General features: G+C 37.5%; 1 protein-coding gene across 1 annotated transcript in view; it reads right to left on the bottom strand.

The window, feature by feature from the left end:
• The window catches only part of Pcca (propionyl-CoA carboxylase subunit alpha), a 157,580-nt gene that overhangs the window by 86,951 nt on the left and 45,481 nt on the right, over positions 1-25,148 (bottom strand). The window contains exon 8 of the mRNA XM_042696995.1: positions 11,983-12,085. Coding sequence (XP_042552929.1) covers positions 11,983-12,085 — 103 coding nt within the window. The remainder of the gene's footprint in view (positions 1-11,982; positions 12,086-25,148) is intronic.

Here is a 25,148-nt window from a genome sequence, read left to right as displayed (position 1 = left end):
TTCACATTCAGCAACAAATCATCTACAAACAGGGCCAATCTCAGTAACTTAAAAATGACACTTTTCGAAAAAGTCATGAGTATAGATTACAACTTGACATACTTTAAATAAAGCATAAAGACTAAGGATATAACTTAGTGGAGAGTGCTGTGTAGTATTTGAACTTCTGGGTTTCATCTCTAGCACTGCAAATCAATAAACTAAAATAAGGCACAAAAATTAGAATAGCTAAATAAAAGTCAAATTCTTAAATGCCTTACTAAATCCAAAATTGCAAGGACTAATACATTCTATGAACATACATAGGTTACAGTTTTAAAATGCATTTGGTATTGATTTTATTAATCATCAGTAGGTAAATTAGTGAAGCATATAACATGTGTAAATAGAAGCAGCTGTAAAAGCTATTAGAAGTTGTGGAAATCACTCTACAGTGAGGAAAGAGGGAGTTCCAGGCCAATTACCCCCAAAATATGCCTTTGGCATAAGGATTATCCTAAGTCAAGAAATGGCAGGTGCCTATAGGACTCTCCAACCCTCCCTGAAGGTCACCACACTTCATATGAGAGGTGGCCTCATAGATGCTCCATAGAAAAGGAGCCCCCTTGTTGCTAAAGAGGGAAGGATGGTGAAAAAAAATGAACAAGCCTCACTAACCATGCCAGTTCCCCACCCTTAATTAACTCACCCTTATCTGCCCTAGAGCATCTCCCAGGACTCTCCACGCCTCATCAACACACCCAGGTTTACCACTTCTTCTTCTTTTTTTTTTAATTTTAATTTTTATTTTTTTACTTGTGAAAATACTGTACAGAGGGGTTACAATTACATGTGCAAGATAGTAAGTACATGTCTTATCAAACATTGTAGCCTCCTCCTTTGTTTCCCCTTCCCATCCCTTCCCATCCTCCCTCCCTCCCCCCCCCCACCCAATCCTCCCCGCCCCAAGTTGTAAAGTTCGTTTTCGACATGACAACTTGTACTTCTCATTAACACTTCTTCTTAGAAAGGTAAAAACTGCATTAAATGCATATGCTTCTTACTTGACAATCCCTTTTTTACAGGTGTCTCAATTGAGAGTGAAGAAGGGCAGAAGGGATAGATCTTTTACTCTCCTACAAAAGGCTATAGAACAACTTAAGATAGACAGGTGATCCATACAGATGGGCCAGCTGCCCTCTGCTGCAAAATATGCCACACTGACATAGTTTTGTCCACCACAAAGCCATTATACCTATGCTTTGCAGTTTCCACTGCTGACGAATTTCTTGCTGTTGTTCAAGATGTTGATTTCTAAATACAAACATAAGTAACTTAACTTGAGCTTGCTTTACTATCTTCCTTTATTATCTTTTGTTAACCACAAAAATGAAAGTAATTAGCTTAAAAATAATGGTCTCCAACCCCTCTGTACAGTATTTTCACAATAAAAAAAATAATGGTCTCCAGATTTAACTTATGAAAGACTGAAATCACATTCTCAGTGGAAGGTAGGTTAAATTTTTATTCTTGATGCTTTAAAAAAAAACTCTGCAAATGCTTTAACTTACTTTATTTTATCTTTTCTCAAGAATATAAGTAATTTTGAGATAACACAAAGATAAATTAATCAGTTTATGTATGATAAAATGATTTTTGTGAGTACATATATTATTAATCTTAGCATTTCAGTTTATTTGTCCTCAAAAGTTATTAAAAAGCCTGGGAATGTAGCTTAGTAGTGGCGTGCTTGCCTAGCATCCACCTACACAGAAAAAGCCAGAAGTGGTGCTGAGACTCAAGTGGTAGAGTGCTAGCCTTGAGCAAAGAAGCTCAGGACAGTGCCCCAGCCCAGAGTTCAAGCCTCAGGACTGGCAAAAAAAAAAAAAGTTAAGCAATATTCTGTAAAAATGTATTTCAACATGTTAAATATAACATGTATCAGAAAAGTCAACAAATGAAATTGAACTAAATTTACCCTTATTAAAATTTACTGAAATGTAAAATACACATTTCATTGTAAAGCGTTTCAAAACATTCATAGCGAGGAATATACCTAACTTAGGCAAGGTTCTGATTCACAGTGCGCACACACATGCATGCACGTGTACACATGCACACGTACTACCCACACAGAGATTCTGATTAGATATCAAATCAACTTATTAAAAGTATGGCAAAGCTGGGCACTGGTGGCTCATACCTGTAAACATAGCTACTCAGGAGGCTGAGATCTGAGGATCACAGTTCAAAGCCAGCCCAGGCAGGAAAGTCTGTAAGACTCTTATCAATTAACCACCAGAAAAATGGAAGTAAGTGATGCTGTGATTCCAAGTGGTACAGCGCTAGCCTCGAGAGAAAAAGCAAAGCTCAGGTACAACATTTGGGCCTGAGTTCAAGCCCCACAACCAATATATATGTATGACAAATTTACTGACTCATGGTATTTGGCTCAAAACACATGACTTTTATAATAAGTTGTCAATTTGAAAACAACTTGGAATTCTGAAAACTGTTGATCAGTACTAAAAATTGCTCTTAAAGAGATGGCTAAAGAAAATAAATGGCCACCATTCTCTCATCTCTAGCTCCTTTTCCTCTCCCTCAGATAAGAATGGGGCTACCTCTCTCTCTAGCTCAGACCTTGATCTTCAAACACTTCTTCCTTCTGGCAGTATTATAAGCACTTAAGAATGCTGACATATACAGCTGCATGGTAGAACGTGTGTATGAAAGGCCCTGGATTCAATCCCCAGTAACCTCCCATGTACTCCAAACTCAGAATACATCCCTCCGCAACACTATGGCCCTGTCAAACCACAGTGCTCGCCTCCTTGCCCTCTTGTCTTTCTTAGACGAGTCACTCAGGCCGACTCACCTATCTCCAGCACTACAACTGTTTCCTATCCCTAGTATACCAGTGAGACTACTCTCAATTGGTTTTGCTAAAGCCAACAAATGCATACATCTTAGTTTTTATTTCATGCGACCTCTCAATATTTACTGACTTCATCTGGTTAAAAGAGTCTCTCCCTTTACATTCTGAGATTTTGTAGCATTTTGGAGGTGGGAACTCAGAAGCCACGGATAGAATTCTGGGTCTCAATAGCCACACAGTGACTAGCTGTGTGGCTTTGGGAAAATGGACTAACCTTTCTATACTTCCATTTTCTCACATTTAAAATTAAAATAATAATAGCACTTAGGCTTTCTAGACCTAAAGTATTACTGGTATAAAGATTAAAGGACAGATATAGATATAAAATATGTGGATATAGATACTTAAAGTGACTATAAATATTAAATGACATATTGTATGTGTCATAGTGCTAAACACATATTATTTAGTTACTATTATTACAGCTCAAATAACACTAGTTTTATCATCTAGCTACATCTCTGGAGCTGATTCCCATTTTAACTTCTCTCACCCTGACCTGGTTTCGTCCATTGTCAAAGCACTGGTAGTCAAGGCTCAGTCTCAGTCTCCTCACTTGCCTCTTGCCTTTTGTGACTTCCCCTCCGGAAGTAGACATAGTCTTCTCAAACATACCCTGGCTCACGGCTCGCAGGAAAGCCTGTGGCTCTGTCCTCCAGTTCCACTCCAGCCACGCTCACTCACATGGCTGACAAGCTTCCACAGCTCTCTTTAGCCAATTCTCCATTATCCCCCACCCTTCTCATTACCCTTCTCCCTGAATGCCAGCCTGCCTCCAATCCCCATCTGCACATGTCTTCTTCCACTTTCCAATGAATCAGATGTCTCCTTCTACTTTCTATTCATTCTTTCAAAACTCTGACTCTTTGTCCTCACCCTCACCCAGTGTCCTTCCTAAAGCTTCCATCAACCATCTCCAAGCCCATGATTGGGGCTCCCGCATTTGTTCTCCAGATCATCTGCTCTCCTTATTACCATGTGCTTCTCCTACTTTACAGACACAGGTGTTTGCTTGTTTTTCTCAACAAATGACAAGCTATGAAAAGTAAAATATATCCTCCACCTTGCTCTGGCAGTACTGCAGTTTGAACTCAGGGTCTCACACTTGGTAGACTAGCATTCTACTTCTTAAGCCATAGCCTCAGCCTTTTGTTTTCCTTAATTTTTCAGACAGGATCTCACATTTTTTCCCCCAAAGCTGAGTGCATAGCACCAAGTTCCTACTATTATTCCTCCTGCATAGGAAAGATTACTTGGCTTTTTTTTTTTTTTTTTTTTGAGACTAGGGGGGAAAAGGGATTGCTTATTTTTTGCCCAAGATTCTCAATTTCCATCCCAGATTACAGACATGAGCCACCAGGCCTGGCCTCTATTCTCTTTCTTGATTACCACTGTTTCTCTAGAAACTGTGTCATAGGACATACTCAATGAACAGCCATTAAATTATATTACAATAAATAAATGCACAGTGACTATATGTGTGTGTGTATAAAAACAATCACTAAATGGCTGAGTCACTCATCAAATATTTTAGCAGATGGCTTCACTGCTCATTTTAAATAAGTTTGAAGGATCACTATCATAATAAAATTAATTAAAAAAAAATAATTGAAAGTAACATTTTGCTGTGGAAATTTGACCAGTACCAATAATACCGTCCTGGATTACAACATCTATTTCATCAGGAATTATAAAATTGGACTGAACTAAAGTTGAATATCTGGTGTCAACACTAAAAACATTTTATCTTAAAATTCTTGTGTCAGAAATCAGAGATCATGCTAAAAAAAAAAAAAACTTGAAGATTTAATTATAGTATTTGCCAACTCTAATACCATAACAACCAACCTCATCATTTCATGTATTTCATTTCCCAAGTAACTCAATTTTACAACTTACTTTTGTTCTTCACTTAGCATCATAACAAGCTATATGGCTCTTGAGCACAACATGCCTGAGCCATTTGAGAGGGTACAGGTGCAGCTGTGCACCCAATTAGACGGGCAATTTTCCAGATTACGTGGGCAGGAGCCTCACATTTTTATGAAAATTTTGTCCTATGGTTCAAAAGTGAGTCTGACTCCCACTGAAAAGACTGAATTTAAAAGTCAACAGATCAAGCTGTGCAAGGTTACTCTTCAGGCTTGATTTTTCTACAGCCTTGTTTATTGGACCCCCTTCCATCACATACGAAACTGATTTGCATGCATTTGCTCTGAAGGGCCATTCTTCAGCTCCAGGTGGGGAAGTTACTTTTGGACTTTTAGGATGAATCACTGGTTCTCTAAAACACCCCCAGTGATGTTTGAATGCCAGGATATTATTATGAATTCTGGGATCCTAAGCAAAACCTTGGACTGAGCTCACAACATTTCACTTAGGAAAACATACACACCTCTTCACTCTTCATAGTCATTGCTCTGAGTCGTTTATGCACCTCAAGAAGGAAAAGCAGAAGGCTTTGGAAGAATTATTCTATCCGGTTTCTGCTCAACTTCCTCATTCAGTCATTTTTTTCCCTTCAAATGGAAAATTTTATCAAGGATATGAGTATTCTTGTGTGTGTGTGTGTGTGTGTGTGTGTGTGTGTGTGTGTGTGTGTATACTACGCAAACACATGCGTGCTAGTACTAGGGCCTGAATTCAGGGCTTAGGTGTTCTCGCTTAGCACAAGGCTGGTGCTCTACCACTTGAGCCAAAACTCCACTGATAGCTTTTTTGGTGGTTAATTGGGAATAACAAGTCTCATGGACTTTCCTGACTTGGGTGGCTTTGAACTGTGATTCTCAGATATCAACCTCTTGAGTAGCTAGGATTACAGGCATGAGCCACTAGCCACTAGCCCCTAGCTAAAATAAATGTTCATGTGGTTATGTACATTTTTTCTTTGTATAATTCCACTGAAAAAAATATTATCTCTCAAATACAATTTTTCCTCTCTCCTTTTTAGAAAACCTTTTAAAGTTTATGGATGCCTAAGTAAAAAATTACCTGACAAAAGAAATCCTTTGCATTAATATGTGTGTGTGTGTGTGTGTGTGTGTGTGTGTGTGTGTGTGTGTGTGTGTGTGTGTGTGTGTATTTAATTGCTGTCAAAAGAAAAAAAATTGAAAGTCTTCTGGTAAATCACATAACTTCAAAACATTTACCTCAACTTTTTCTATCTATCATGTACTGAAGGTCAATTTCTAAATAGGATCATAGTATTTCTTAATTATAAAATTCCTAATGATACTATAATATTCATTTTAATATGCTCCTTCAAAAATATTCTTTCTTGGGGCTGGGAAGGTGGCTCAGTGGTAGAGCGCTTGTCTTGCATGCCTGAGGCCTGCGGTTCGATTCCTCAGCACCATATAAGCAAAAAGAAAAAAGCCAGAAGTGGCGCTGTGGCTCAAGTGGTAGAGCGCTAGCCTTGAGCTAAAGAGCTGAGGGACAGCGCCTAGGCCCAGAGTTCAGGCCCCACGACTGAACCCCCAAAAAAAAAAAAATTTTTTTTTAATCTGCCTCCTGTACATGTCAGCCACAGATGATCTTTTAAAATAAGAGTTTAGACATAGGTATATATGAAATAGTTAACTGACTTCATTTGCTGATGTCTTTTTCATCTTTAAAGACAAGAGCCTAGTCTAAAAACTGACATTACAGACAAAAAGGTAGTCATTATTAGTTGTTTTTTCTAATACTATGTGTCTTATATACCTATAAGTATAATAAGGCATGATTTTACCATTTTTATTCATGTTGTAATAATATAAAAGGAACACTAACTGTGGCTTAAATGCACATATATACTCTTGTTCAATATATGTTTAAAATTATATTATAGAACACAAAAAACTGAAGATTTGCGTATAAGATTATTTACTGTATATTCTAAGTTTATTCGGTTATTTTTTTTAAATAAACTTGGTACACAAATACTTAAACAGCTACACTTAAAACCAAATAACTAAAATACTTTTTTTTTTTTTTGGCCAGTCCTGTGGCTTGAACTCAGGGCTTGGGCACTGTCCCTGAGCTTCTTTTGCTCAAAGGTAGAACTCTACCACTTGAGCCACAGCGCTAGTTCTAGCCTTTTCTGTATGTGGTACTGAGGAATTGAACACAGGGCTTCATGCATGCTAGGTAAGCACTCTACCACCAAGCCACATTCCCAGCCCCCAAATACTCTTTAAACATCAAAAGAAACTATGGTAAAATGTTTTATGAGTTAAGAAATCCACAACAAAATACATGGTTAGGAAAGGGTTAGTTATATCAGAGAAAGGAAACGTCAAATGACATGTATACAATTATTTCTTATTATACATCCATATGTAATTATTATTTTTATTCTATGTTCATCACTGTGCCATTTCTTTGCAAAGAAAAATATAGGGTGGTAATTTCAATGATGTGAATACCACACAAGCACAACATTTCCCTCCCTCCACCCCAGGCATCAAAGATGGGAGAATTTCACCTCAACCAAAACAAGCATTATTAGAAAACAAAATGAAAGTACAAATTCTTTTAGACACAAAATCCTATCTATCTATCTATCTATCTATCTATCTATCTATCTATCTATCTATCTATCTATCTATCTATCTATCTCAAACCTTATGAGGACCAAAAAAGACATAATTACTTTGATAAAACTATGAAATCATGGCTAAAAAGTCATTTTTGAATTTTATCACTAATTTGAAAAGTACATCTACAGGAAGTAACAGGATTTTTAAATATGTGGGCAGGGAATATGGTTCTAGAGGTCAAACCCAGGGTTTCATGCATGGTAAGGCAAGTGCTCTACTACTGAGCTGCATCTCAGGTCCAAAGTCTTAAAAATATTTTGTAACAGCTGCTCATACCCAGTATCATGACTGTAAGAAAAATATTCTGTACATTATTCTTTATATTAACAGTGACTTAGCCACAGTCCAGCACAGTTAAATTTCTAGAATTGTACAACCCTATGTCTGAACCTCAATTTCCAAACTCATGTGTAAATTCATCTGTAGTGGGAAAAATCTACTCATCATGTCTATCTATCAGGACTACATGAATTTATGCATGTGAAGTGCTTCAGTAAATGAAAACCAAAGTAGTCAGCTGCTCCATCAAAATAAGCTAAAATAACTATTAGAAACAAAAATGTGGGTGGTGCCTGTGGTTCACATCTGTAATCCTATCTATTCAGAAAGCTGAGATCTGAGTATCCTGTTTTGAAGCCAGCCCAGGCAAGAAGGTTTATGAGACTGTTTCTTATCTCCATTGAACTTCCAAAAAAGCTATAAGTAGAGATGTGGCTAACTGGTAGAATGCTAACCTTGAGCAGAAAATCTCAAGGACAGCTCTGAGGCGGTTGGAGCACTCCTGGGCTTGAGCCCAAGGAATGGCACAAAAAAAAAAAGAGGTAGGGTTATTGAGTACTTTAATTCTCAATATAGTACTATATATAACTGTTTTCTAATTTATTAGTAAGAATTATGGAACATCAGGCCAAAAAAATAGTTTAAATGCATGTAAAAACAACTCTCATTTTCCATCCTTGGAGAGATCACATTTCTATGCTAATTTTCTTATACATCTGGACTATTCTGACATTTCTCATTCCAGAGAGTAGAAAGTGGTATCTCATTGTGCTAATTGCTTGATGAGCATTTCCTTAATCACTAATGATACTGAGCATCTTTTCCCATGCTTACTGGACACTTAAAATATCTTTTTGGGAAAATGTCAAGTCCTATTCCCACTTGTTTGTTTTTTGAAGCAATATCTCTCTACGGAGTTCCATGTTGCTGTGTAACTCATCATTCTCCTACCTCAGCTGCCAAGTGCTGGCGTTACAGGTGAGCACCATCATGTCTGGCTCCTCCACCCCTTTCTTTCTTTCTTCCTTCCTTTTTTCTTTCTTTCCTTCCCTCCCTTCCTCCTTCCCTCCCTTCCTTCATTCTCTCCCTTCTCTCTCTTCCTTTCCTTCTTTCTTCCTTCCTTTCCTTCCTTCCTTCCTCCTTCCTTTCTCTTTCTTTCTTTCTTCCTTTTATCCTTCCTTGCTTTTCTTTCTTTCTTTCTTTCTCTCTCTCTCTCTCTTTCTTTCTTTCTTTTTCTTTCTTTCTGTTTGTTCTGGTCCTAAGGCTTGAACTCGCGGCCTGGGCATTACACCCAAGACTTCATGCATGCTAAATGCATGGTCTACCACTGACCTGTATATCTCCTGCCCCATATTCCTATACATTCTTCACAATTTTATTATAAACAGAACTGCTCTTGTTTTGTGTATTCTGTAGATGTATATGTTATATTGCATAGTATTAAGTATATTAAGTAGTATTAAGTATTTGTGCATCATTCTTTTTCACCACTGCTGTGGTATAAACATATGTTGAAATCATAACAGGTACAAGAAGCACATACCTGTAGGAAAGCTACCACCTTGTGGGAGAAGAAGAAGAGCAGAATGAGATGAAATAAAGAGAAAACTGACGTCTATGTATCTATATTGGATGTACTGGGTTTTGAACAAAGGGTTTTAAGCACTCTAGACGGCACTCTACTACTAAGCCATGCCTCCAGCTCTGTCTTTTGTTTTGAGATAGGGAATCAATTCCTGTCTAAGAATATGCTTGCCTTTTTTAGGCATCCTATCATTTCCAAGATGATAGGCATGTGCCACCATGTGCCGCTTCCCTCTGAGAGATGGAGTCTTGTGGACTTTTCTGCTCAAGTTGACCTAGAACTGCAACCCTCCCAATCTCTGCCACTCACATGAATTACGATGATAGACATGAGCCATGGTGCCCAAAAAGAGTTGGGAAAAAGGTCTTGAAAACTTCTACTTGACTTTAAACTAGGAGCCACTTGATCACAACATCCCAAATAGCTAGAATTACACCTGGCTATTTATTATTTCATTTTTTTAACAGTAGAACTGTTCAGAAGATCTGCACATTTGCTATACTTTCCTCATTTAAATTTTCTCATATTTTAAAACATCTAATATATTTTTAAGTGGTTTACTGTGCTTATATTATCTCTGGAGTCATTACTCCATATCTAGACTGTCATTCTAAGATTGTTTTTGTTTTTTTTTTTTTTGGTCCAGTTGTGGGGCCTGAACTCTGGGCCTGGCCGCTGTCCCTCAGCTCTTCAGCTCAAGGCTAGAGCTCTACCACTTGAGCCACAGCACCACTTCCAGCTTTTTTCTTTTTGCTTATATGGTGCTGAGGAATCGAACCCAGGGCCTCATGCATGCAAGGCAAGCACTCTACCACTGAGCCACCTTCCCAGCCCTCTAAGATAATTTTTTTCCTTGATGTGTTAGTGGGTATTCTAGAAAATGAAGTAAACAATCACAGATTTCCCTTGATGATGAAAACAAAGAGTAACAATATAAATATTCTCATACTACAGTGCCTTTACTTATCCCAGAGCACTCAGTCTGCTGGATGGGAAACATGCCCAGGAAAAAAAGACTTCAGTACCTAGAGCATATGCTCTGCACAGGTATGGCTGCTAAGTCAGTATGTGCAAGAAATAGTATTTGGTACCATGTATCAGGGTGGATATTTTCTGGAGAAATTTAAATATACTAATTTCAAATTCAATGAAGCAGGAGATAATTTTATAGGAAAAAACTCAGGAGACACAGGCTTGAGCAGTCAGGCCATGGAATTGAAGACAGGTACAAAGAAGTTATAGCTCTACCATATGATCTGAGCAGTTGTCTAAGGCAAAGTGCTGCTTTAAAAAAACAATCATTGTCTTAGATTACAGATCTCAGAAAGGCCTCAGTGGTGAGTCTATATGGAACTGAAAATTTGCTGAAATCTACATTTTTGTAAAGTTAACCTACCCTAGAAAGACACTCCACCGTGATGGTAATATTTGCCATTCAATTTATATCAGTTCCTGTTTAACCTGATAGATGGTGAGTGCCCACTTGTGAAATATATCACAGAGTCAGAAGAAATGTGAAGGATCACAAAAGATTTCCTACTATTTAACTACATCATAGCTACCAATCTTGAGAACTTATTGAAATATCTTTCAATAAACAAGGCATTTTGCAATAAACAAGGTATTTTGGCATATAAAATTAATCAAAGTATCAAGAAAATCAAGGAAAAGTACTCAATTAGTAAACTGATCTTACTTATTTGTAAGTCTGACTACTACACAAGGATATCAGCTTCTCTAGGGCAACAGCCCAGGCCTTATCTGGCATAATAGGCAAGCAGTAAGTATCTACTGAATTAATGGAGCCTCATTAATTTCCAATTGGTAATATTTTCTTACTAAGAACAAAGAAGTACCACACCCATCAAGCCACATCAGTTTTTGAAGTAAAGTCGTATTATTTTGACTTTCAAATACTGTTTAATATTCTGATTAAAAAGTCATTTGTATCTGTAACACAAAACGATATTTTGGTGGAAGCAGGAAAAGAAAAGGGCTAAGTAAACACATGCTCATTCTATTAACTATTTAGCGGTTTCCTTGAGGTTGGGCTAACATACAAAAATCATATAAAGTAAAATAACAACACACTATGATATGATTTCCAATCATAGATTTTAAACATCATTTGTACTATTATACAAACACCAAAATCTTACTGAACATTATTCATTGTAGACTAGAATTTAAACAAGTGTAGTCCAAGGGCACAAGTGTTAAATTCTTTAAACAAACAAAATGTCTCAAAATGTAAACTTAACCTCAAGAACAGTATACAACATGAAATGTGAAGATAATGGTCACCGACAGGTGACAGCTATTATACATTTGAAATTATAACTAAAGATGTTCTCCACAGCAAGGGCAAAAATTAAAAAAACTTTTCAATAAACGTGAAACAAAAATTAGTATCAGGAAGTGGATTTAGAATGTGGCTAAATGTAGGAATGTGCTTCCTAATTAGTATAAGAGAACAAAAAGTTAATTTACATTCAAATTCTTTAAAAAAGAGGAAAATACAGTGGAAAACTGTAAATTTAAACCATCACTGAATAAGTTAGAAATGGTGTTAAGTATTGGAAGATAACTTCAACATAATCAAGAAAAGAAATAAAACTCACACAGAATGTTGACCCGCTGTTGGATGCTAGAGCAGCATGTTGCTCATCACGCAGTTTTATACAAAGCTCCCATGTATCGATATCAGATTTCACAACTGGCACTCTGAAGTAGAAAAAAGTAAAATAGTTAAGAATTTTTATTTTTATTTTTTATTTTTTTTGGGGGTCCGGTTGTGAGGCCTGAACTCTGGGCCTGGGCGCTGTCCCTCAGCTCTTCTGCTCAAGGCTAGCGCTCTACCACTTGAGCCACAGAGCCACTTCTGGCTTTTTTTTTTCTTTTTGCTTATGTGGCGCTGAGGAATCGAACCCAGGGCCTCAGGCATGCAAGGCAAGTGCTCTACCACTGAGCCACCTTCCCAGCCCTAAAATAGTTAAGAATTTTATACTAGTTGCGATAAACTAATTTTCTTTTCATATTAAGTGTGTAGAATAAACCTGCCAAAGAGTGTATTTCAGAACATTTCATTTTAAAACATTCTACTGTTGGGGATGGGATGTGTCAGGGGGAGAAGTTTTCAGATTTAAACAGGTCCAACCAAGGACCATAGCAGCCACTGTGGGAAAATCACAGCACATCATATCCTCTAAGAACCCTCATCCATCCATGAGGAATTTCAGTTGCTTAATTGTGACAATCCTTCACAAGTTAATCTCCTTTAAACAACAGTAAATTTTTCAATATTTGCTATTATTCAAGGCAATTTCTTAAAAAAAAAAGAAAATTTACAATAAAATAAAGAACCATGCATGTACTTTAAACTTCAAAGAAATACAATAAATTACTAAGTCAGTATGGCTTGGTATACGGAATTAATTTGGTTTCATTTCATTCTTTTTTTTTTCTTTTCTTTTTTTTTGTCAGCCATGGGGCTTGAACTCAGGGTCTAGGTGCTATCCCTGAGCAATTTTTGTTCAGGCTTGCACTCTACCAACTTTGAGCCACAGTGCCACGTCCGGTTTTCTGGTGGCTAAATGGAGATAACAGTCTCAGGAACTTTCCTGCCCCAGCTGGCTTTGAACCACAATCCTAAGACCTCAGCCTCCTGAGTAGGTATGATTACAGGCATGAGCCACCAGCACCCAGCTTTCATGTTATTCTTTTTAGAGACTGTAATCACATTTTAAAAATGTGCCTCTATACATTATTCTACTTGTAAAATAATAAAGAATGTTCTTTAGTGGTGTCAATTAGAAAAAAATTATAAAGATTATAAAAACAAGTTGCAACTTCAACAAATACTAAGTGGTTAGCACTAAGTTATAAAGCACCAAAGAGAAATAAAACATGGTCTGTGTCCTTTCTAATGCTGGTTTTATTAAACACCTAAAATCTAAAAAAGGCTTCCAGATCTCTGAACAATGCTAGTCTTACCACTTAAGTCATTTGCTATGTATGGTTAGTGTTACAAACTCCACAAAAACTGGGTCAAAGTAGCCAGAAGAGAGTACAAAGAAACCCCAAAGCCAAAAACAAAAATTTTAGAAAACAAATGTGGCCCCCATCATTTTTTTTGCAAATTCTTTATTGTGATAACGTGATTACATAATTTTATAGTATTGTGGGATAGTGATGCTTAGTTAAAGTCACAAACACATTCTAACCTTCATGGGGCAAATTGTCTATCATGGTCTATAAAGTTTATGAGTTCTATGGGCTTTGACTATACAGTTGTTTTGAGTTGCTTAGTTCATTTTGATCAATGTCCAATGCAGCTGATGGGTCCCGCTGTTGTATGTTTTTCCCTGATTCCCTCTAGTTCTGTGTCCTCCTCCTAGTTTCCCTCTGGTATGCACATAAATACCATATATGTGATCAGCAGCATGGGGTTATTTAGTAGTGATTCAACCAGATGAGTGGAGGTCTTTTGTTTCTCAAGTCTTATTAACTTACGTTTTAGATTGAACATCCACTTATCAGGGAGACCATGTGCTGTTTGTCCATTTACTCTTGGCTTACCTCACTCAATGTGATTTCTTCTAGTTCCATCCATTTCCCTTCAAATGCCATTATTTTGTCCTTTCTAATGCTGCATAATATTCCATTGTGTATAGATACCACAAATTTTGGGTCTATTCATCTGTGGTGGGCTCCCATCATTTTTAAAGAAATCAGATGTAATGATTTCAGAATTAAGCTAATTTAAATGTTATTTACAATATTTATACCCATTATTATTTACCAAGCACTAAATATTAGCACTTGGCAGAATATATGTTAAATCTTTAACAAGCTAGCTGTCATTCAAGTTCTCCAAAAAAAAAAAAAGCCCCACTTGGGATCCAATTTTATTTCTGATTATTCTCTTAAAAGGCCAGCCCCTTGGCCTGGTGCTAGTGGCTCATATGAGTAATCCTAGCTACTCAGGAAGCTAAGATCTGAGGATCAAAGTTTGCAACCAGCTGGGCAAGAAAGTCTGTGAGACTTTTATCTTTAATTAACCACCAAAAACCCCATAAAAACAAACAAACAAACAAAAAAACTAGAAGTAACTGTGGCTCAAGTGGTAGATCTCAGGCCTTAAGCAAAAATAAATAAATAAATAAATACATAATAAAAACCACCTCTAGAACAAGCCCTGAGTTCAAGACCAGAGACCAGCACACACACAAAATCAAGGCCAGTCCCTTTTAAACCAAATTTATAGACAGTGAGGACAAAACACCCAGGTTCTGCCAACCCACAGAAGTTGGTTCAAAACAACTTCTGCCATCATACCAGATCTTTCCACTGAGCCAATTTTCTTCTATATCAAACTATGCACATAGTAACTAGAATAAGAAAGACATATTGAAGATTACATTAAATAATGGAGAGGCTAACTTTAATCCACTTATTTCCCTCCGTTACTGAAAATGCTGCCTTTACAGTAGCTTTGGACTCTCTCCATTGCTTCTCAGATTCTTCAGGGAGGATGTCACCTCTCACAGGAACTGTCTTCTCCTTCACCTGCACTAAATGCTGTGGTTATTTTTCAGCCACAGTGGCCTGATGTAAGCAACTCTTTCAAGTGACTAGTGAGACCTTTTATCTTCCTGCTGCCAGAGGAGCTGGGAAGCGGCTGCTCTTGACATCCTGCTCCAAGGCAGGACACATTTTTCCCACAGAAAGCGATCTTGCAGATGGTGGCAAGACGAGCTGCCACTCTTCAGGAACTAGCTACTATTTATTTTTCCACTGCTTTATTTTGATCCACATCTGTTTCATATATGTTGTAGCTTGCCCCCAGGGGAACCTTATGGAACAGGCTTCTGAGTAAAAGCCCTAATGTTGACATCTCAGCCCTTACTCTTCCAACAGTGCACCTGGGAACACCTTCCATCCTGCTGAACAACATTCCTACATGGGCAAATGGGAAGAAGCAGAACTAAGCAGGAGACAGGAAGCTAGGGCTTCCTCTGGTACTTTCAAGGTGACACTTTTAGAGTATTACATTAAAAGACTGTAAAAGAGAGGCTTCACTGTGAAACTAGACCTTGAGATTCCAATCAGAGGCAAAAGCATGGAATCCCTGCATGAGTTCAGTCTTCTACAGATCAAATTTGCCTTCTACCTTTCCATGGCTTTAAATTTTTGTTTGGAGCAAGGCACCAGTGGTTCACGCCTGTAATCCTAGCTACTCAGGAGGCTAGGATCTGAGGATCGGTGTTCAAAGGAGCCCAGGGAGAGAAATTTGAGAGACTCATCACCAATTCACCACCAAAAAGCCAGCCACAGAGCTGTGGTCAAGTGCTAGAGCACTAGCCTTGAGCAAAAGCTCAGGGAGAGAGCCCAGGCCCTGAGTTCAACAATAATTTTGTTTTGGTTCAAATGAAATGGATGGGTTGGACATATATTTCAGCTAAAGAATAAATACAAACATTTTCAGAAGCAGAAATAGACAAAGTAGAAATAATATATTCAATCTAAAAACACATATGCTTTATTTCCGTACATTCTTAGGAGTATGTTAATCAATATTTTAAATGACTCATTTCAGTTCAACAAGCACAATCATGATTGTTACAATAATCTAAAGTTATATTTTAATTTTTTAAAGAGAAATTACATGTGTTCATGTGGCAGAACACTGGCCCAGCACATGCCAGTTCTGATAGACAGAACTTAAAAAGAAAAGCCACCAACCACCAATGGTTCATATTTGCAATACTAGCTACTCAGGAGACTCAGATCTGAAGATCTAAGATCTGAAGCCAACCCAGGCAGGAAAGTCCATGAGACTTTATATCTGATTAACCACCAGAAAGCTGGAAGTGGAGCTATGTGTGGCTCAAGTGGTAGAGCACTAGCATTGAAAACCAAAGCTCAATGACATCATCCTGGCACTGAGTTCAAGTCCTAGGACTAGCATGCTTGCCTGTGCGTGCGTGCAAGTTAATGCGCACATGCGCACGCGCGCGCGCACACACACACACACACACACACACAGAGAAAAGGGAAGATTGCTATGAATACTCTCGGTTAAAAAAAATAAAAGAGGTAAAGGCCCCGAGCTTCACCCAGCTCACCACAGAAGTGATAGAGAACACAGTTTCCTCTATCAAAGGGCGTTTGAAGTGAAGACTGCCACTGGACCAAAGGTTCACCTGTACAACTTAATCTGAAATGCTGATGTGAAGGTAAGACTTCAAAAAACAAGCAAAACTTTAAAAAACACAATAAAGAGAAATTCACAAAAAAAAAAAAAATCCTAGCTCTTACCCAGGCCCGTCCACTTTGATTATCATCCACTGGCCAGAATGAATTTGCTTGATAAAACCTAGTTTTTTTCTCTATTTTACAGTGAAAAGCTGTCAAACATTGTGGCCAATTTCAATGCTGACACATTTAATTTACCAGAATATTCTATTTAAAAGCCTGCCAAGAATTCTAATGTAGAGATATTAGTATGATTCTATTATGAAGACATAGACCTAGTCTGACAGAACCTTTAGTTAGCAAATCCTGCACTCATCTTAAAAACATCTAATAAGATACTCAAATGTTGATTTTTGATTATGCCACTACCTATGTGAGTGTGAAATACACAGTTAAAACAATGCTAATGGTCAAAGAATCATCAAAAAATGCTTCATCATAACTTCCACAGTGGGTGGTCTGTAAAATGATCCACGATAATATGCTGCATTCCATAGCCACTGAGGTCAGTTCCTGCATACAAATCTTTGCAGGAAGAAAAAGGCCCTCAGAAAGTGGGCCATTCATCTGAACCAAGTTCAGAGAATTTCCACCATGGTGAAAAGCTATGTTATGCAAGCACATAGATGTGTTCAGGGGGGACAGAACCAGCTCCACGGAGACTACAAAGGAGCCTTCCCACAGCTCATGAATAAGTCGAGGAAATGATCAGAAAAAAGAGAGACAGAGAACGATGTTTGGACAGATGGCCCACTTAAAATGCCTGAGACAAGAAATAGCAATTTTAATGAAACTTTAGATCTAGTGTATGAGTTGTTTCTTATTTCCCCAACTGCGTGTGTGTGTGTGGCAAGGTCTGAGGTGAGAGGAACAACTCCACGAAGGACAAAATTCAACAATCTGCTGAAAAATCCACTTTTACAAGGTAAGACAGAAGAGGGGTCACAAATGAATGCTTTAGTAGTGCAATAAATCCATGTTACATGCTTCATAGAACCATCAACCATCAAAATGCATTTTAAAAACATGGAATGAGCAGATTAAAGGAATTTTAAACAGAGGGTAGTGCCAAAGCAAACAAAATTCTATGCCTAAGCAAGATTGCTGCAGAAGAAAGAGAAAAGCAGCATTCAGAGAAGCCTTCAAAGCTAGGAGCAGGCACAGAGGGTCAGAGTTTCGCCCATATGCAATTTAAAAGGTGTATGTGCAAGCACCTGAGAATGTATAGAGAAATCGATCACAAAACTATGCTCAGGCTGGGCACTGGTGGCTCATGCCTATAATCCTAGCTAAGGTCTGAGGACTGTAGTTTAAAGCCAGCCTGGACAGTAAAGTCCTTGAGACACTTATCACCAATTAGCTACCAGAAAAGAAAAGACTGGAAGTGGAGCTGTGGCTCAGGTCACAGAGCACTAGCCTTGAAGAGGAAAAAAAAAAAGCTCAAGGACAGCACCCAGGCCCTGAGTTCAAGCCTCAGGACCAACAGTAAAAACTAAAAATAAAAATTAATAAATCCTATGCAGAGGAATACAGAATACCCTCAAATTTGGTATTGTTAGTATTACAATTAATTATATGAGTGATATGTGAGCCTAAAGTTATTGGTATGTGTATGTCATTTTTTTCTTTTGTATGCAAAGGCTTAAAGGGCTATACATAGATTTGGATAATCAGTAAAATTAAAAATACTGAACCTACATGTTGGTTATGAGAGAAAACATAAAATGCTTAAATTTGTACTTGGCATAGAAATGCTAAGTAAAATTATTTATCATCTCGCTATTGTTATTTGCCTGGGATAGAAATATCTGAAAATCCTCCTATACTGTTTTGGCAAAGCTATTCAGTTTTGTTTTATTTTTTAATAGCCAGTGTATAACCTAAAGAATATTAAATCAATTTATCCAAAAGACAGCTGTACTCCCATGCTTATTGCAGCAACAATGAAAAGATAAGGAAAAGATGATAGGTGGAAATGATGAAAAGATACGGGAAAATGTGCTATTTGTAAAGAGTGGAATACTATTCAGTCATAAAAAATAATGAAATCCTGTCATCTGTAGCAAAGAGGATGAGATGGAAGATATAATGGAGGAAATATGCCAGACACATAAAGACAAATACCATATGCCCTTGCTCATGGGAGCTAAATAGGATGGGAGGAAGAAGTAGAGTGTAGACAAGAAGAGTAAATTCTTAGACTCACTTTACTCCACAATAGGGTGCTTACAGTTAAAACCAGAGTTAATGAAAGGACAAACGATGAAACTTAAGGTTCACAATTTCACTGCAAATTGTAGAGTAACTGCTTTCCTCTTTTATTACACACACACACACACACACACACACACACACACACACACACACACATCACACATCACACATGTATGTATGTTTATTGGGTAGAATATAATGTGACACATGTATACAGTGTGAAATGATCAAATCAGGAAAATAATTCCACTTCCTTAAGCAATTACTATTTCTTTGGGCTGGGAACCACTATATATATATATATATATATATATATATATATATATATATATATATATGAAACAATCAAGTTTGGAATGATGCCACCTCACACACAATAGTGTATGTCCTACCCTCCTTTGTTCTCTTATTCTGTGCCTCTCATCTTGTAATTATTGCATTGTGCACTTGTCCTTAAATCAGAAAAATGGGGGAAACGATGCTACACAGTGAAAAGCATGTGTATGATGTCTTTTATTATGGAATTAGCATCACTGGTGCTTTTTGTGTGCATGTAAACTACTTCTTCAGTGTTCCCCTTGCCCTTCTCCTTCCTTCCTTCCTTTCTTTTTTTCCAATACTAGGGCCTGAACTCAGGCACTGTCCCGTAGCTTTTTTGTTTAAGGCTGACACTCTACTACTTGAGCCACACCCCCGCTGGCCTCCTGCACAGCTAGGATCAGAGATGGTGGCTTCCATTCCCTTCTTTTTCTTTCTCCTTCTTCCTCCTCCTCCTCCTCTTCTTTTTTGTTTTGCTTTTTTTGGCCAGTCCCAGGGCTTGAACTAAGGGCCTGGGCACTGTCCCTGAGCTGCTTTGCTCAAGGCTAGCATTCTAGCACTTGAGCCACAGTGCCACTTCCAGCTTTTTCTGATTATGTGGTGCTGAGGAATCGAACCCAGGGCCTCATGCATGCAAGGCAAGCACTCTACCACTGAGCCACCTTCCCAGCCCTCCATTCCTTTCTTGTAGGACAAGTCTGCCAGCAGCCAGTTCTCTCAGGGTTTGCTAACTTGAAAATATCTTCATGGTGGCTTCATAAAAGATGACTTTGCTAATAGAACATTTGTGGTTGGCCTTCTTCAACATAGCATTCTACATATCTCTTCTGGCCTCCATGAAACTTGAGATGTTCTTAATCTTACTGAAGATCAATTTTATGTGAGGAACTGCTTTTTCTTACTGTTTTCATCATTTGTATAATGTGGATCTCTCCTACCTGCATTTTAGCAAGAACCCTGAATATACAGACTAATGTTATTCACCAAATGTAAATTTGGCCATGATTTCTTAAAATTTTCTTTCTGTTCCTTTCTCTTCTCCATTTGGGACTCATAACACTTACACGTTGCTATCCTTGACTTGTCTTTTTATGTCTAAGGCTCTACTTTTCTTCATTTTCCTTTGTGTACCACACAACAGATCTTAATGGATATATCTTTACATTTGAAGACTCACTCATTCTTCTGCCAGTGGAAATTCTGGTTTTGAACCCATATAATAAATACACTTTTTATGTTTGTCATTTGCTTTTTACCTCCCAAACTGTTACGTGCTGTTTTATCATTCATCTCTTCATTAATATTTTCTATTTAACAATTGATCTTTAATTCTTCATCTCATTTCATTTAGTTCTCTGCACATATTTATAACAAGATTTTTACAGTCACTGTGTTGTAACTTCAATCTTTAGATCCTCTCCAACCGTTATTTATGCCTGCCTATCCTGCGGACAGGCCATATTTGCACTTTCTGTCACGTCTTATAATTCTGTCAAAGCTGAACGTTTTACATAACACAGTGGGGCAAACAAGAAGACCAGGCTCCTTCTCTCAGGAACAACCACCTGGACTTTTCTTTTTGTGCTTGGCATTCTACAGAGTTGGGAATTACTGATTTTTATGCCAATTTATCCTGTTTAAGGTTCTCAATGGCCAGACAGTGTTTTGTTTCTGGCATAAGCTCATGCATATTAAATTCTGATGGCAAAGATTATCATCATTAAAAGCTATATGGAGGAATTTACCAAAGGACAGCAGTCTTTATGATGCACATGATCAAAGCACGGGCATTGAGACCAATGCTATCTTTTGGCTCCAGGGCCATCAATGACACCTGAGCACTGGAGACAGTGCCATCAGCCTGAACCACTGCAGAAGCCAGAACTTTCCAAAGAGAATCAAGTCAAAGGTAAGAGAATTAAAAATATACAGAGACTTTAAAAGGTTTCTAGAAAACTAAGAAAGTAAAGATTTTTTTAAGTGTAATTCAGAGTTTATCCTACGATTAGTGTGAAACTTTATTGATTATGTTAGGATACAAATAGCTAAGAAGGGAATGTTTTTCAATAACATGGTTCACTATCTTTCACCTTTCATTTCTACTTATGTCTCTTAGTATTTTCTAAATTCCATAGAATTTACTCATAGAAGAGTTTCACTGAAACTACTACTAGGTATTAAGTTGAAAAGATAGCTTTACAGAGGGAAATTCCATCTAGTCAAGACAACTCAAAGAACCAAAACTTAAACATGTGCACTTTCATCTTCGTTCATCTCTATGGTAATACTAAAGTGAACTGATGAACAGATCCTACTGAATATACTGCCCAAGTGGATCTAGACAGACCTTCAGCCTCACTCTTATACCTCCCATAATTTCATCCATCACCAAATACATATATATATATATATATATATATATATATATATATATATATATATATGTCATTATCTTCAGAGAGCAAAAAGCATTAATTATCTACTGAAAATTCAAGTTTTATCTTCAAAAGATATATTTTCCCATTAACACTAATTCCATTAGTCTTTTAAATTTTCTATATATCTCCCTAACAAATCTCTCTAAACCAATCTTAAATCCTTTTCTGGAACAAGGCTGAACATAAAATATATACAAATATTGCTTCATTACCTACAGAAAATTGCTTTACACAGATGGGCTAGCTTGGATTTTTAATAATAATCTTTGTATTATGTAAATTAATCTTTTGACATTTTATTATAAATGCACTGATGGTGTTGATTTAGTTTCAATTCAAAAATCAAGGATTTCATTATACTATAAAACATATCCAGAGTTCAATGTATTTAAGGGGGGGGTTAAACAAAATGCAAACATTTAATGCAACATTAAGCACGTGAAATAAAAACTTGATTGCCTAAAGAAAGCATGCTATGCTGTTACCCTGGTGACAGGTTAAAAAAGGGATTGTGAGCTGAATAGCTGTATGATATGAAATTAAAATGTTTCACATTGAACAATCCAAGATGAATTGGGAAAGGTTAGAGTAGAGGAGAGAGAAATCGATTCTCCAATGGCAATGGTGAATGGGAAAGAAGTATGAATAGGATTTGCCAGTGGGGTGTAACAGCTGCCAAATATCCTGCAGCCAAAGAATTACAATAATACTGATGAAGTGTGCAAGAGCTTTGGGAGTCATTGCAGGGAACAGAGAAATTCTCCACAATAATGAGCCTATTCTATCTTCCAATCAGCCTTCATGATACAATCAAATTGAAGAAAAATGTTTTAAGTGTAATATTTAGCAAAAATTATAAATGGGCTATTTTATCTCCTTAACTAATACTTTCCACTTAAGATCATTTAGATTTCTAAATCATCTAAGACACAGTCACATTAAATAACTGAGAGTCTCTTAACAAAACAGTTTATAAAAAGGCTATATTTCTATATTCTTGCTGCTTTTAGGGTATTTGTTTGAACATAAACATGTTTCCAAATATATAAAGTATAGCTATACAGTTAGATACAGATACTTCCAAATATTTATAGCACAGCTATGTTATAAATTTACAAAGTGTTGTTTTTATTATATGATCAGTTATATATCAGAAGTACAATTTCATTGTCTCAATGTGACTTATCAGAAATAGTCATAAAACAAATATAATTCAAAAGTTGTGCTTCATTTTCATAGCTGGTGTTATAATGCCATACTCTTTTAAGTGCAGAAGACATTTAAATTAAAAGCAATATGCAACTGAATAATAATACTGGATTTTCCTTGGGGATTATTTTCACATGGCTACTTTTTCCTACATTCCTTTCCCCAGTTATCATTCAATAGTTAAGATCATATTTCAAAACCTGAAATTTTAATCATTCAATTCAAAATTAATAGCAGGTAAATGAATTATACCTCTGAGACCAAGGAAGGTCCCTTTTTCTTTTCTTGTATAGCAAGAATACCACCACCACCTCACATGTACACACACAATTGCATCTGTCAGGTAAAAATCACTAAGACATTGATTCTTCATTTCATCAGGCAACCATAGGAAGAAAGAAACTACAATTCAGATGTAGACAAAACAATAGCACTGAGAGGGAAATCAAGTGAATATAATTTCCCCTTGTGTGACTGTGTTTGAAGGAGTTAAACTGATGGCAGACTGCAGCTGGTCAAGATACTTGGTGTGTTCTACCAAATCTGAGTACAAAGTGCTGGTTCTACACTGAGTGCATGCAGCCAAGGTCATCTTTCACAAAAGTGAATGTTTTCTCTTAACCTTTCAGGCTGAACTATTTTCATCAACATTATCATAAGCCATAGTGTTCCATTTTCTGAGTCTTTAACCTCTGCTCAAATGTCAAAAAAAGGAAATTATGAGGATAAAGTAAAATCGGTGACCTCATGCAATTCAAATAGGATCGGAGCTAAAGAAGCCTTCAGTAGCCAGCCCATTTCAAAGCTGCCATTTTTTAGAGGAAGAAAATGAAGCAGGAGTTGAAATGCTGGCAAAGGCCTCACCACCTTGACACATGGGCATGGAGCTGGGACAAACTCCTGACACCTCGCTCCATGAGGATTCCATTGTGCTCTACATCAACAGCTGACAATTCCTGCTAGCTGAGGGGGCCAAAAGATCCACAGGCAACTCTAGAAACTTCCTCACCTAACCAAATGACTAAAGGAAATGCCATGGATAAAACAATGTACTTGGCATATGTACTTTCAGCATTTAAGAGATATAGGGTACACAATCACACCCTGAAATGTCAGTGAGCACACATAAAATATATCTTGACTCTCTATATTTATCAGTTCCATCAGAGCAATGTTCTATCATGTTAATTTTCAAAGTGCTAATGAACAATTTCTGAAAACCATTTTTTGAAGAGTACTAATATGACAAAAATGTCGAAAACAGGGATGGGAATGTGGCTTAGTGGTAGAGTGCTTGCCTTGCATGCATGAAGCCCTGGGTTCCATTTCTCAGTACCACATACACAGAAAAGGCTAGAACTGGCGCTGTGGCTCAAGTGGTAGAGGGCTAGCCTTGAGCAAAAGAAGCTCAGGGACAGTGCCCAGGCCCTGAGTACAAGTCCCAGGACTGGAAAAAAAAATGTTGAAAACACACTAATGGTATGTTTTCGAAAAGGACATCCTTTACGAAAGGCCCTCTTCTCTGTAAAACCAGACTAAAGCACCAGGCTTTCTGTACACACAAAAAGGCAAATCCTCAAACGAAGCCAGTATCTGCCATTTCCAGTGCCTCTCTGCATTCTTTCTTGAGCTTCCACCAATTCAACTTTAATTCCCAGTACACCTGGCATTCTCTAAAATGGCTCTTGTACTGTTCCCCTGGGACTCCCAGACTTCAATGCAATGGCTAACAGCCGTTTTCCTTCTTTTCCACATTTTTGATTAGCATCAATTCACTGGTCAAGGGAATCCATATAAGCCTACAATATACCCAGCTCAGTCTCACTCCCTCTGTCCCTCTTCCTTATCCTTCCTTCCCCACATCCCAAACCAGTCTTGAGCAGGCTTCATTGTTCCATTTTAAAACACATACATCAAATAATCCATAACCTCAATCTTCCCTCATTAATGTTCATTTTCCTTTCACATCGGCTTCCTTACAATTGAACTCCTGCCTCTTGGCTACCTTTTCTTCATTTGGCTCCCTGAACTCAGCCAAGCCTAGCTTTTCACCCTCCTCTGCTGCTCCTTCTGGGCCTCCTCTGTAGGATTCCTCCTCATGTATGAGACTCCTGGAGTTGGAGTTTTCCATGGCTCTGATCTTGACTACTGCCTACCACCTCTCATGGCCTCCTGCCTCCTACTTCTACTCCTTAACAATCTAAATTTTAGTCCTGGAGCCCAAAAGATATTGTTAATATATAATGCTGCATCAAACTTTTCTTAAAGAAACTCAAAACATACAAATGGCTTCCATTTCACTACGATTAAAAGCCTAAATAAGTCTTTACCACAACCTATTTTGAGATGCT

The sequence above is a fragment of the Dipodomys spectabilis genome, unplaced genomic scaffold (assembly GCF_019054845.1).
Source record: "Dipodomys spectabilis isolate Male_0828 unplaced genomic scaffold, ASM1905484v1 ptg000215l, whole genome shotgun sequence".
Taxonomy (NCBI): Eukaryota; Metazoa; Chordata; class Mammalia; order Rodentia; family Heteromyidae; genus Dipodomys; species Dipodomys spectabilis.
The sequence above is the reverse complement of the archived record's forward strand: the minus strand, read 5'-3'. Positions and strand labels throughout refer to the sequence as shown.